Consider the following 14,234-nt stretch of genomic DNA (forward strand, 5'->3'; position numbering starts at 1 on the left):
GTTTCTGTATTTTCTTCATTTAAGGCAGTGCCTGGCCTAGGGAAATAGCTCTGTAAATACATAAATGGATGTATAAATGAGTGAATATTAATAATAATAATAATAATAATAATAAAGCCAACTCTTACATGGCACATACTGTGTGGCAAAAATTGGTGTAAACGTTGCACATATATTCAATAATTTAATCCTTAAATCAATATCCCTTTTTACATCCCCATTTTACAGATGATAAAACTGAATCCCAGAGGATGTGAAAGATTTGCACAACCAAGTTCACATAGCTAGTAAGTGGTGGAGCTGAACATTTAGCTGCATCTGACTTTTTTCACCTCTTGGCTCTTCCTGACTCCTCCCTAATTCGTAGCAGTCTTGGGAAAACAGACACTTCCAAGCACATTTGTGACTGCAGCAACTAAATGCCCTCATTGTCCTATAATTCAGGTTACTCAGGGACCATTAGCTATCTGGATGAGGCTGATGCCATGGGGGAATTTATAGAGAAAAGCAATGTGTTTAATTAAGTGGTTGTCAAAAACACCCACCCAGTATAAATGGATTCTGGCAACAGAGGTGCTTTTGTTGCTGCCAGAGTCCTGCCACAGGTCATTAACATCCTGACAGATTTGAGGCACTTTTCAGCCCGAGTGCTTTCACCCAAGGATGGAGGAAGTCTTGTGGCAGTTTGAGCTGCTTGGAGGTAACAGGGTAATGGAGGCAGGACTCAATGGATGGATGGACGGATGGCCCTGCTAGTGTCAGGCATGAGCTTCAAACAATAAAGGACTCTATCAGAATTAAATGCAAGTCAAGTCCTTGATAGGTTCTGAGCCCCTGCCCTGCGCCAGACGCTATACTGAGTACTGGGAGGCGGGCAGAGATGGGCTTGGACGAAGGTGAACCAGAACCAGGCCCTGATGTAGGGAATGCTTTCTTTACAATGTGCATAATGAAGTGTTCTACGTTGTAGAACATGAGCGCAGAAAAGGGAGAGACGATAATTGTAGTTCAATTAATATGGAAAGTCTTTATGGCCATAGTATCCCTGAAGGACAAGAAGAGGTCTGGATAAACAGGAGGGAGAGAATGCATACCAGAGAGAGCAAATCAGATGAGCACAAGTCATGAGACCAAGGCATTGCGTCAGGAACTTTGAGGGGACAGCAGGCAGTTCAAGCTGACTGATAGAATTTGTTAAGTGGCATAATGGTAAATAAGGCTGGAAAGGGCAATTCAGTCTACGGCATGCAGAGCCTTAAAGATGCCACAGAAGGTTATGTAGGTGGTGAGAATCCACTAATGTCCTTAGGTCATGAGCATGAGAGTGATCTAGCCCAGTGCTTCCCAAAATCTAATCATAGCAACCAACTGAGGATAGTGTGAAAATGCACACTCAGGTGCAGTGTGACTGGGGTGGATCCTGAGGTTCAGCGTTGCCAGCAAACTCCAAGATGCTGCTGCTGCTTCTGGTTCCAAGGTCATACTTTGAGCAGCAAAGCCTAGAATAGATGGCACTTTGCAAAAATGAGTGAGGTTGGGTAGGAGATACATTTCAGGTTGTTAATTTGCGTATGATGTTTACTATTCATGACCAAAAGGTTAGCAATCCCTGACTCCCAATTTGTTTGGGTTTTGTTTTTTTGTTTGTTTGTTTGTTTGATTGATTGTTTTTGTTTTTAATTATTAGGAGCAGTTTTTTCATTACAAATGAAAAATTAGACATCTAATTAGATGTCACAAGATAAAAGTAAGATTGACCTCAGCCCAACAGCAGTATCCAGCATTCCCTGCAGGTATCTGATTTTTTCAGTTGATTATGGGAAAAGAAAAACTAAATAAAGTCAAATGCACAACACAGGTCCAGAAAGATCCGGAGAGGAAAAGAGGAAAAGGTCTCTGAACCTGCCCAACAGCTCTGTCCTCCTCCCTGCAAACAATAGACAATCAACAGAGAAACCAGACACAGGCACAAAGATCATGTAAACAATTTAAACCGTGGTGATGGCTGTGTCAGGAGATGAAAAATCACAAAAGGCAGCAGGAGCAGTGCGATGAGAAGACAGCAAGGCTGGGACAGAAGTTCCGTGAAGTCGAGCCCCTCCTGTGACCCTTAATAAGTGGCTGCCCTCAGACAGGTCATTTAATCTCTGGGTTTCTTCATCCATAAAATAAAGCCAATAGTTCCTCCTTGCTTTCTCCCATGGGTCTATTTGAGGATCAAATGTGAGAGCAGGTGTAAAGCAAACACATGCATCGCTGCTTTGGGAATCAGTGTATTTCAGACACATCCTGTACCTGGGAAATCGTTCGCAGTCTCCCTGTGCCTCAGTGCTCCTGCATCTCTCAGGATGCTTTTTTTTTTTTTTTTTTAAACATTTAGGAAAGCTCTTTCTTTTGGGAAATCATTCTAAATTAAGCAGAGATGCCCTACACACTTCCACTTACTCCACCAAACCCAAGAAACAAAATTTCTGATTTTATTCCAACCAGTTACAATCTGATAAGATCACATATGGAATCTGGGCACAATAGCAAAAGGACCATTTTAGCAAAAATCAGGGCAGCATAATGCATTGGATTTCTAGCTCTGCTACTTTAGAGCTGCATTATGCATCTGAGCCTTGAGTTCTTCGTCTGCAAACTGGAGCTAATGTTTCCTACCTCAGACAATTGCTGTGAAGATTGAATTAGATGAAGAAGAGTAATTTTTAAGCTATAAAGTGCTAGAGAAATATTACTTATTATTTTGTATAAAAAATCAACAGAGAATGCCTTATACATTTTTGTTTCTCTTTCCCACTGTGGAATGCTACTCTGGCCCACTGGTAAATATCTCTCACTTGATGTTTCAATTTCAAAAGAATAATATAAACCTTTAAATTAGTGTAGCCATTGACAGTTTAAAAGTAATTGTCTAATACTTTACAAAAACCACATAATAACCAAGAAAAATATGAGGAACAAAACCTAAGAGAAATTCTATGGAGAGAGCATCAAAATTATATGCATTATACCAACATAAAAGCAAATGCAAGCAAAGCACTTATCACACACTTGGTATAATTTGAGTGCTCAATAAACATTATCTATTAATGCTATAATCATCTTTGACAAAACTGCGTGGAGAAAAGCCAGAATGATATATACCAAAAATCAACAGTGATTGTGCTTCTTTCAAGAGCAGTGAAGTTCTAATGGATTAAAGAATATATTAAGAAAAATTCACTAATTTAAAAAAAAAAAAGGCAAAGCTTACTCAAGTTCACCCAGCTACACTGATAATGAGTAGCAGAGCCGGGAATCCAAGTCGAGTCATCTCATTCCGAGTTCAGGACTCTTTTCTATGACACCAGGCTGCTTCCTTGACTTCGCTTTCATTCTACTGTCTACATGTTCAACACAGATAGTTAGCTGGATTTCACATAGTTGTTGTACCGAAGACCTCGGATAGAAACCTCGGTGGACTTAGGGAGAGGTAGACAATGGCACATGTTGAAAGACTCTTCTACAAAGATGAAGAGCGAGAGCTACTTGATCCCGGCCACTAGAGGCAAGTCTTTTTGTTCAGGAATAAGAGGAATAAGAACAACATCCTCCCCACCACCACTACACACTAATGTGTGTGGAGGGAAGAGCCCATCCCCTCCCACCTCCTTAACCGCCGCAGACAAAGACGTCTTGAGTACATTCAACTGAAGAGCCCCTTCATTGCCATTGTATCGTGCTTTTTGAGACTCCACAGAGGGTCAAGATGTTCTCCTCGGTGCTAGCTTGATGGATCGCTTCTAAAAGGGAACACGCTATTTATTTTAAAAGTCCTTTCCCAGAAGGGCCAAGAAAGACAGTGAGAGAAGGCGATAAAGTAGAGCTGAACACCATCCTGTCATGATAGCTACAGAGGCATATAAGCCTCCCAGATGGGCTCTGTTGGAGACCTGGGTCCTAACTGGAATCTCCATAGGGCACCTTTATGGTTTCAGCTAACTGGGATCTTGCTGGAGTTGATTCCATCTCTCCAGTTCTCCTTTTGGTCTCTCTGTTCACCCTTCTCATATTCTCCACCAAAGTGCCTTCAAACTCATTTTTATAATTTTGCTGAATGATATATCTGTGTAAAGTTAGAACATCACAGAGAAGCTCACTTGAACCAATTTGGTTCATCCCTTGGAAAATGCCGTGACGAACTTAATGACTTTTCATGTCCTTAGCTTCTATAAAAGGCAAGGCTACACAGATGTGTCAGGATTACCATCTCTTTTGAAAACTACCAATGCAGATGGCATCTGGACCCCAATGTAAAGCCATCTACTCAACACCACCATGAGAGGCTCTATAAACACTTCAGACACGTTTTTCCCCGCAAAACTATATTCAACAAGTTCTGTAAAAAGTGAATAACAGGATTGTTGGGAGGATTAAGTGAGATTGTGCGCACAAAGTTTCTTCTCCAGTGTCTGGCATATGGCAGTTTCTCAGTAAGGTAGAGTTACCATGTCCTTCTCCACCTGGAACAGTGGCACAGACACCCCATCTGTTTTCCAGACCAAAGCCTGAGAATTACCCTGAACCCCTTCCCCACAGATGATTCAAGGCAAAGATCCACAAAGTCCAGCCATGTCAATTATCAGTTTATGGCTTCCCGGTTCCTAACGCACCCCTCAGTATATGCTCTATGACAAACGAGTTGTGAGAACAGCCAATGGCCTCTGCCCCAGCCACGGGTCCAGAACACAGACCCACTGCAAGTCTGCAGCTCCTGCCTGGCGTTAATCTCTCCTCAGCTGCCTGTCCAGACTTCACCCCTCCATTGGTGAAAATGGTGACTTTCTTACTGAACAGGATAATAGTTTTTGAATGCTGGAAGGATATTTCCTCAACTTATTTTGTGCTCTGACAATGTCACAGCCACAGCCACGACACACTTTTAAACTTAATCTGCGCCGTTAACATGCCTTCCTTTACCTTCCTGAGTTCAGACGATCAACAAAACAGTAAATTAAACTCTGATTTCTAGGGTTTGCTTATTTCCATGGTGTAGTCGCTGCCACCAGGGCCAGTGCCAAGCTACCAACATGACCTCACTGAGTGTGCAGCTGGTAAGAGGTGAGCAGAAGCACACTGTCTTATAGCATCTCCACCCACTAAAGAGAACAGGCGTAAACAACCCCAAGAGCATGCGTAACAGCAAAACGAAGTCAAATCATCAGAAGATGAGGGGTTTTGAGTATATTACCCTTGTTTTAAATTTAATGTATTTGCTGTGAATTTGGTTTGATTTTATGTATAATCTTAAGTTGTGAAACTATATTCAATTTTAACTAATTAACAATTAACTCTTTTAAAATTCTCAAAGTTCTACATAGCATTCACCTCTCATGAGCCAGCGTGAACCAGCTCCGGCACGCCACTGGATCAGTCCCTCGCCAGCACTGCACAGGTAGCTAATCGTCACCTGGCCTCCCCCAACTCACTGATGCTCCACATCTCAGTTATGCACAGGCCAGGACAAACCCTCACTCCCAATTCCAAATTCAGCAAAGCTCTGAAATTGCAGTCCTGGTGCAAACTCACTTTGTGGTAAAACCAGATCTGAACCAGCCTGAGGCCATTTTTTTCTATTTTTAGTATCGTATGTTTCCCGGCAAAGATATTAATATGTTTGATTAAGGGGGCTGGCACAGATCTCCACTGGGGCCTAAAATAAACAATGTATGTATCAGTTTGTTGTTGTTTAGAAACAACATTTCTAAAATATGAGAAATTCTCAACCTGATTCATATGTGGTCCCAAGGATTTTGAATAAGGGATTGTGGACCTTTAGTGATCTTCATAAAAATATAAATACACTCACACTTTCTCACCCATCCGTTCCTCCCTATCACCTAAGGGATAGACTCAAAGTTCTTAAACGTGACACAATTTTCAAGTTTCCTCTCTCAACAGTTTCCACCTAGCCCTCCTGTACCAAGTTACCTCTAGGAGTTTGGCCAACCATGACTAATGATTAAACTGGGCTCGTTAGTCACGCCTCACCTACATCTTACATCCTTTGGGAAAGAACCAGAACCCAGATAATGCAGGGCCGTAGTCCATCTTTTCTGCTCCATCACTTATGTGATCTTAACTGGCCACTTCATCCTCCCTAGTCTCCACTTCTCACCTGTAAAATGGGAATCATAAACCAGCAAGGATGTAGGGAAGACAAAGCAAGTTCATGGCCATGAAGATACTTTGAAATGTGCTATATATTACATTTAAAGTTTCTTACTACTTATCTTTCTGAAACAGGAACCCTGGGTTGAAAGCAGATGTTCTTTACCCCACCAGATGAGCAGTCAGGGATTTCTCATCTTCCCAAAAGGAGCTGAAAGTTGATGTACATAAAACCCAGTCGTCTCTGACACATACAAAAAGGGTTATGATTGAAGAGTCTTGTGTGCTGGGGAAATTGGTCTACATCCCAGCCATGTAACTCATGAAAGCTGAATGGCTGGGTCTCAGTCCATCAGGAAAAAGAGGAAACGGACAAAAGCAGCCCCAAGCGCTCATCTTTCTGAGCCTGTGTGTTTATATGTTTGTTTTGTTTAGTTTTACTGTTGTTATTTTGGAGGTTTCGGGTTTTGTTTGATTGTTTTTTGCTGTTGTTGTTTCTGCATTTCCCTATGTTGTTGTCCTACAAACAGAGGACTTAAGTGTGAAAAGTCATTCAAAACCTATATGCATGACCCTCCTTTGATAAATAGCCTCCCATCTTCTGCTTAAACAGTCACAGTGACTCGGAGACTATTCACTTAGCCCAGATGCCTGAACCATCTTCTTTACAACCGGGAGCTCTGTCCATTACAAGAATACAGTCTGATCTAGATTTAACAATTAACAGGCAAGGAAAAGAAACTGTCAGATTCTTACTATAGTAGAAATGATTGGAATCAGATCTTTTCTTGAAAGTATCCTTCGATGGAGGGTTTGGGGAGGAGTAAAAGAATTTTGGTGGAAAGGATGACCAAAAACGAACACAAAAGTACTATTTAAAGAGGAGAGATGGGTTCCAATGTGCAAAGGAAGAAAGTCTGACAACAAATAAACAAATGTGATTGCTTGAAGCTCTTCATGCACAGGCTATATGCCTCACTTTGATTTTAATTAAATTGGGCACCACAAACAAAAGAGAAATGGAAAACTGGCTGCCAGAGTCCTCATCAACTCTTTGAGTTCCTATTAGGTGCAGAGCTACATACAAAACTTAGGTCTTTGGGGCTAAGCTGTTTGTACTTATCTGAAAATAGCTGTTTTTAGCCATCATCCTAGTTGATGTTATATCAAGCACACAATTGTGGTGCTAAGCCTCAATGCAGATCACATAATCAGATTTATATTTGGACAATTGCTGTCTACAGGCCATTATAATCACTGAACAAAAACATTCGAACAAACAAAAAACCAAGTCAAAGTTCTATACGGAAAAAAAAAAAAAAGCACCATTAAAGAAGTGACTGGTTCTATTATGTGAGAATTCAAAAACTGCCACCCTGGATTTTGAAAGACCACATTTGTGCATTCTTTCTTATAAGTAAGACACATTGTAGAGACAAAGCAGGTGTTTACTTTTGATGTGACCTTCAGCATTTAAGTTGATATTTATCCTAATCAAGGGAGACTTTTCATTTGCACAAGCCCTATTTCACTCTGCAATGGGAGGTGGAGAGTGGAGAATAAAATGTAGGTTGGTAAAAGTGAATAAATGAAAAGCCTGAATTATAGACTTTTCATTAAAGGTAACCCAGAGATAACTTCAAATAAAAAAAAAAAAAAGGGTAACCCAGAGATGATAGAGATAGAGACAGATAGGATAGGCATAAATGTAGAGGTTACCAAAAGAAAAGGACCTTTTATCAATGGTTAGTACTTATGAGAGTAAGGACAGTACTGCCCATTTAAAATCCACTGTGTTCTGGGGACTTTGTTAAGAATTTCACAGTGTTACATTGTTTAGTCTTCATAACAACTCTTCAGTTATATATCATTATCTCCAATTTATAGATGAAGACAAAAGTGCTCAGAACCTGTCAGGTTTTCAAAAGTTTATTTTAATTCAATTCTTGGAACTCATTTGCTACAATAATACAACATAGTGGTCAGACAGATGGACTTAACTGGTTATTTAATTCTGTGTTCCATTGAGGGATTTGTTCTGCTCAGCTGGATGTTTAAACATTCCAGCGTTGCTCTCTTAAAACTTAGTTAAAGATGTCCTGCCCAGAGGCGAAAGATTAAATGATTCTTCACTCAAGGTATAGAAATTACTGAGTTTTCTGTTGGAACCTGTGATGATCGTATTGACAAGAAATTTACAGAACCGATTAAGTATTTGAAATAGAGTTCTAATTGTATTCTCCATTTAATAGTATGGATTCTGTGGAAGAAAAGAGGTGCCTCTTACCCTTATTATGTACTTTACTTATGATTATAGAGACCATGACATTCCTAATATTTGCTTGGTGGGTAAAAAAAAAAGTCACCCAGACACTAGAGTTTCATATAGGACAGAAAGGTAACCATCTTCATGGTGTCATTTGCATTGAAAACCCCTGTTGATGAGATAAGCATTGGGGGTGAAGAGAGCAGCTATTAAAGGAATAGGATGTCAGTGTTAGATTTGGTTTTTATCCTAACTCTGGACAGGTGGCCCCTCTTCCCTATCCTGCATGAGTTCCCTCGTTTTTCTGCTCATGTTACTGTACATAAGATAAACTTCAAACTAATATGTTGACCTCATTCATCCTCTTTCCTAACGCTTATTTCTACTGGGATGGTAAGTAGCCTGCTGAGGTTGGAGGAAGAACTCTTACAAGACAGAGATGGAACCAGACACATCAGTTAGGAAGCTGACACACTAGCCCTTGAGAGCAGTGATGAGGGCCTGATCTAAGGTAGGCATGGGGGGGGCTTGAGTGAAGCAACTAGCCTGGAAAACAGCTGTAGAAGTCACACCTGGCTGTACCATCGGCCATGAGGCACCATGAAACATTACTCTCCAACTGGGCATGTCAATTGATTATCTTACACAGAATCCAGGATAAATTCTTCCACACACCCATCTCCTATTCTATTATGGTGTTGTCAAGGAAAATGGTAGATTCCCACTGCCTTTTGCTTAGTCATAACTACTCACTCTGTCAAGAGCCAGAAGCCTTGAATGGTCTCTCCAGAAGTCTTGTCAACGTGGCCTTTCAAGTCTTCCATGGCGGTCTCAATGGCCCCTGGCTGAGTGGGAAAAGAAAATACCTAGTTTAGAGAAGACTGAGTTCTCTTTGTGCTTATGATCATTTACTGTATCCCTGCAGCTCCTCCAGAAAGCTGACCAGGAAAGATAGTTCTTGGGTTTGCCTGCTTTCATAGGCCCTGCCTTCCAGAAAGCTGCCTTAAACTCTGGTATTTACTAAGCTGCTCTCCTTGGGTCAAAGGTGATCGGGTCCTGTGAGGCTTCCATAATCTGGCTCATACTTTCCCATAGAAATGGAGACAGCCATTTTCAGGGAATAAGTTTTTCTGACAAACAACATGTTTATCAGGAAGGTCAATGCATTTAGCAATATATACATTAAAAAAAAATCAAACTGTTCTCTCTTCAAAGAGTACATGGCTTTAAAACACAAAAGGGAAACCTTCCTCCAGTGCACTGAGTATACTTTTAGCTGGCTTTGGGAAGTGAACTTTTTTTGTCTCCTTACTTCTCTTTCTTCACCCTTCTCCAAATAGGTATTCCTATGACGAGCCGATCTCTAGCTTAAAAATGGATTAATACCTACCTTAATAAGAAATTAATAGGCCTTCTAGCTCAATGATTCTTAAACTTCAGGGCACATCAGAATCACCTGAAGTGTGTTTTTAAGCACAGATTTCTGGACCCTGTCCCTAGAGTTTCTGGTTCAGTGGTTCTGGGGTAAGCCTGAGAATCTGCATTTCCAACAAGTTCCCAGGTGATGCTGTGGGTGTGGACTCTCCTGTGAGAACCATTGTTCTCTGGCAGATATTCTCAATCTTGGCTACTCATCAGAATCACCAGGGGAGCTTGTAAAGATCCTAATGGCCAAGCTGTGCGCCAGGCCAATCATATCAGATACTCAGTGGACGGGACCCACATAACAGTTCATCAGGATTTCTGGAAGCATCCCAGAGGACACCAATGTATAGCCAAGGCTGAGAACCCCTGCAGCCCAGAGCTTACCTATCACAAGCTGTTTCATTTTATAGGTGCAGAAAGAAGGAGTCTGTGTAGGGAAGTAACTTGTCAAGTTCATTCAGCTGAAAAGTGACAGAGACCAGACAGGCACCCCAGACACCCCACTTCCAGGCCTACAACACAGTGATGGCCTCATGCCCAACCCTGGGACAAGCACTTCTCAAGTTCTCATATATTCTCTATACAATAGGGTTTTATGCTAAATATCTACTCTTCCATAAATATTAACATTTCTAACCCTCCTAGCCTGAGACTGTTCTCTCCCAAAAGGAAACAGGGACACTAGCCTGGCTAGGACCCATGCAAGTTATCTTTTCCTCCCAGAGGGGAGGTGTTGTAGGATGCTGGTTTGCCTGTGTTCTCAGGCTATGATAAAAGGCTTTGAAAGATGTTGGCCACAGAGTGCATTGGTTAAGAGAAATCTTAGACGAGTCCATGTGTAAAGTATAGAAAAAGAATGAAGCTGCTCCAGATGAAGTGGTGGAAGGTAGTGTAGAACTGTATCTGTGCAGCTCCCCACCAGCCCAAGTCATCCAGGAAATGGACGGGACAACTGACCAGAGTTGAGTGACCTGGGTCCATCGTCCAGATGTGTCATGAATAAATTCTGTGGCCTACGGCCAATTGTTTGACTTTTCTTGGGCTCCGTTTCCTTCTCTGTAAGACAACTGAGTAGACTGAACCAAGAGTTTCTGAGCCAAGATGATGAGCAAAACCTCCTGGGAATCTTTAAGAAAATACGATCATAGCCTTTATACCAAGATATTCTGACTTCTCAGTTTTAACAAGTTTCCTGTTGAATTGGACAGTCAGTCAGTGGGCTGAATGGTTTCTGACTCTTTTGTCAACCTCTGCTGCTGGTTAAAGAGTTGTCAGGGAGCTAATGTGGTACCCTAGGCCTGCCGAAACCTGTGTGTCATGAAATCTGTAAGTTCTGAGACATGAATCAAATATGCCTTGAGCTCGCACTGACAGAGGAGGTTGTGCCAACATCACTGATGTCCAGTGATCCCGCTGGTAGGATGGGGCTACCCTGCAGGGATATTTCCTATGATTCCGTGACAATTGTCTTGTCACCCATCCTCAGCTCCTCGTGATGCAGCCTGACTTTACCAGGCCCACTGGTCAGTGCTCTAAAAAAATGACACTTTCTTTGGTGACTCATCATGGCTGTTTTTCCTATCTCTCTTCCTATAGTCACATAATTTCTGCCTCAAGCTAATATAACTTGGTAGTGAAATGAATACTTTTTAGAAGAAAAAAAATTTGAGTGGAACTGAAGAATAATGAAATAATCCTAAAATAAGCATTTTGTTGAATGTTTTTATACCAGGCACTTCGCCAAAAATATGTGCAGATGAATGTAAGAATGCAGAATTTTTCAAAACCTTACTTGTCTTCCCCATGGGAAGCATTTGGCAAAATCTACCAAAATGATCTATCCTTCAATCCACACATTCCATTTGTGTGAAGTTATACTGTAGACGCTCCTGCATGTGTACAGAATGACATAAGTATACAGTGTCCTTCGTAGCCTTGTTTTTGGACAGCAAAAATTTGGAAATAATGCAAATATCTATCAATGGGAAACTTGTTAGATACATCATGGGACACAGCCATGCAATGAAATATGCTAAATATAGTTTAACAAAATGAAGAAACACACTTATAGGTAAAGTTTTCAAAATTTATTACTAAGTGAAAGACAAAAATATTCAGAAGGGTCAGTATGCCACCTTTTTGTGTAAAAAGGAGAATGGATAAGAATAAGTATTTAAGTTTGTTTGTACATGCCACTGTAGAAGGATATGTAGAAAATGCTAACGGTGGTACCCTAAGGGTAGGGAAGGAACTTGATGGATGGAGATGTTGTTCTACTGTACACCTTTTCAAAAGTTAAACATTAAAAATGAAGTGTGCTCTTTAAAGAACAGTTTGGAAGTCTCTGGAGTTCTGTCCATGTCCTCACTGCCTGCATTCTTACCTTCAGCAGGAACATCAGTCATGTCTGCACGGAGCAGTTATGCAGTGTATCCTGACATATTGATTACCATAATGAATTAACTCCAGCTATTTAGTGTCAAAAATGAAATACAGTGCGTGAACACTTTGCCTTGTGTCCAGGATGAGGTTTTAAATCTCAGCCTTTCTGCTTCTTGTGACACCCACCTTAAGTCATCTTGTCATTCCAGGCATCAGTTTATCATTTATTAGATGGAAAAGATAACATTATCTGTACTAGAGCAGCTAGGAAATTCCAAAAACATTTGGTAACGCTGAGTAATAACAGATTTTATGATTATTCTCCTTGTTAATATTAAATAGAAGGGAAATTGTTGTGCTGGGATTTGGGGATCAAATGGTTGCTGCAGTGGGACAATTAGCTCTGAGACTCCTTGCAGCCTAAAATGAATAGGAAAGTGTGATGGAATGATATGAACTCATTATCCGATAAAAGAAAGCTTAGCAAGGAAAATACACATACATTTCTAATACTAAAATAAATAAATAAATAAATAAATAAATAAATAAATAAATAAATAAATAAATAAATAAATAAATAAAATTTTAAGAAAAAAGTCATTCGGGGGATCCACATTTATAAGTCACTACATAGCATAATGGGCAATATCATCTCTAATAGTCTAGCACTAAATATTTTCAGTCAAAACAAACGTACTGAGGAAATTTGAAAGACATATGAATTTGTTTCCTTGTGTTTCCTTGAGCTAGACTAGCCTGGAGCCAGTTGTCACACAAACGGTACTCATATTGGCTGCTAATATTTTCCCATGGGCTGGACTCCTTAGTAGACAGTGAGAGGAGGGGGCAGTCTAGAAGGGATGCTGCTGGGGGCTCAGACAAGGTGAGAGCTCTCTCGTGGGCATCCTTATGTCCAGAGCGGGTTGGCTTTGTGGAAAATCCATAAGGTAAGAAAACCGGCTCTAAATTGAATGTGATTTGTAAAGCCCAGGCAAATTGATCTCTCCCTGACAATGAAGGAAATGCATCTGATTCTATCATTGTTAATTGTCTGCCCTCAGATAGAAACGTCAACTTTATTACAATCTTCAAAGGATTTCGGTGTAAGGAGGGGAGTCAAGAAATCTTTTGCCCAGTGAGACATATAATTTCTAAAGCAGAGAAGCTCACACAGACAATAACAATATAACTAATATATTTAGTTGTTCCCAATGCAAGAGCAAGACACGGGGAAGCCTATGGTAAGAGAAGGGGGAAAGGAGAGCGTATGAAAGCCAAATTAGTGTCATGAAGGCAATGACATCTTGCCACACAATGGGAAGTCCCAAACCTGCTTATTAAAGTCTCGTTGCTCACAATAGAACACAGGCTATAAAAAGGCCATGGGGAACCATTAATTAAATATTAAAAGATCAAATAGTTTTAGTCCCATTAGTTTGTATGTAATTTACATTCTCAAGTATAAATTTAGAGATAATTCCCCATCTCTAATCGCTTTCAACTTTCTGATAAGGTGTCTGCAAATATAGAGTCCTACAGGGAGTTTAAATATATCTTTCCCCATGCAGATCAAGTATTGTTCCTTTCATAAGAAGTTGCTTTTGAATATCACTCTCTACAACTAAAGTGATTATCATAATATACCTCGAGTTATTAGCCTTGAGGGGTACTTTTGTTGAGAGAAGGCAGGAGGCCATTTTTAGATGTCTAAGGATTAATAGCAGATGAACAAAAAATAGGAGGAAAAGGTTATCCAAGCAGGCGGATGACGAGTGGTTCAGACCTTCATTACTATGACTTCTCATTCATTGTCCAAGGTCACAGGCAGTGGATGGGTGGTGGGAAGTGCCAGGAATCTCAGATTCCAGGCCTGCCAGGGCCCCAAAGTTGCTGGTTGCCTTTGGATAAATCATATCTCCTTTGTGTGTCTTAGCAGTGGGCTTGGATATTCTCTGAGGTCACTCCTGGCTCTAACTTAGCAAGAATGTTGCTAAGCTATATTGGAAGG

General features: G+C 40.7%; 1 protein-coding gene across 1 annotated transcript in view; it reads right to left on the reverse strand.

Moving 5' to 3' along the window:
- The window catches only part of TPRG1 (tumor protein p63 regulated 1), a 124,381-nt gene that overhangs the window by 78,203 nt on the left and 31,944 nt on the right, over positions 1-14,234 (reverse strand). Inside the window, exon 3 of the mRNA XM_006188859.2 lies at positions 9,173-9,264. Within this exon, the coding sequence (XP_006188921.1) occupies positions 9,173-9,264 (92 nt within the window). The remainder of the gene's footprint in view (positions 1-9,172; positions 9,265-14,234) is intronic.

Source organism: Camelus ferus, chromosome 1 (assembly GCF_009834535.1).
Source record: "Camelus ferus isolate YT-003-E chromosome 1, BCGSAC_Cfer_1.0, whole genome shotgun sequence".
Classification (NCBI taxonomy): Eukaryota; Metazoa; Chordata; class Mammalia; order Artiodactyla; family Camelidae; genus Camelus; species Camelus ferus.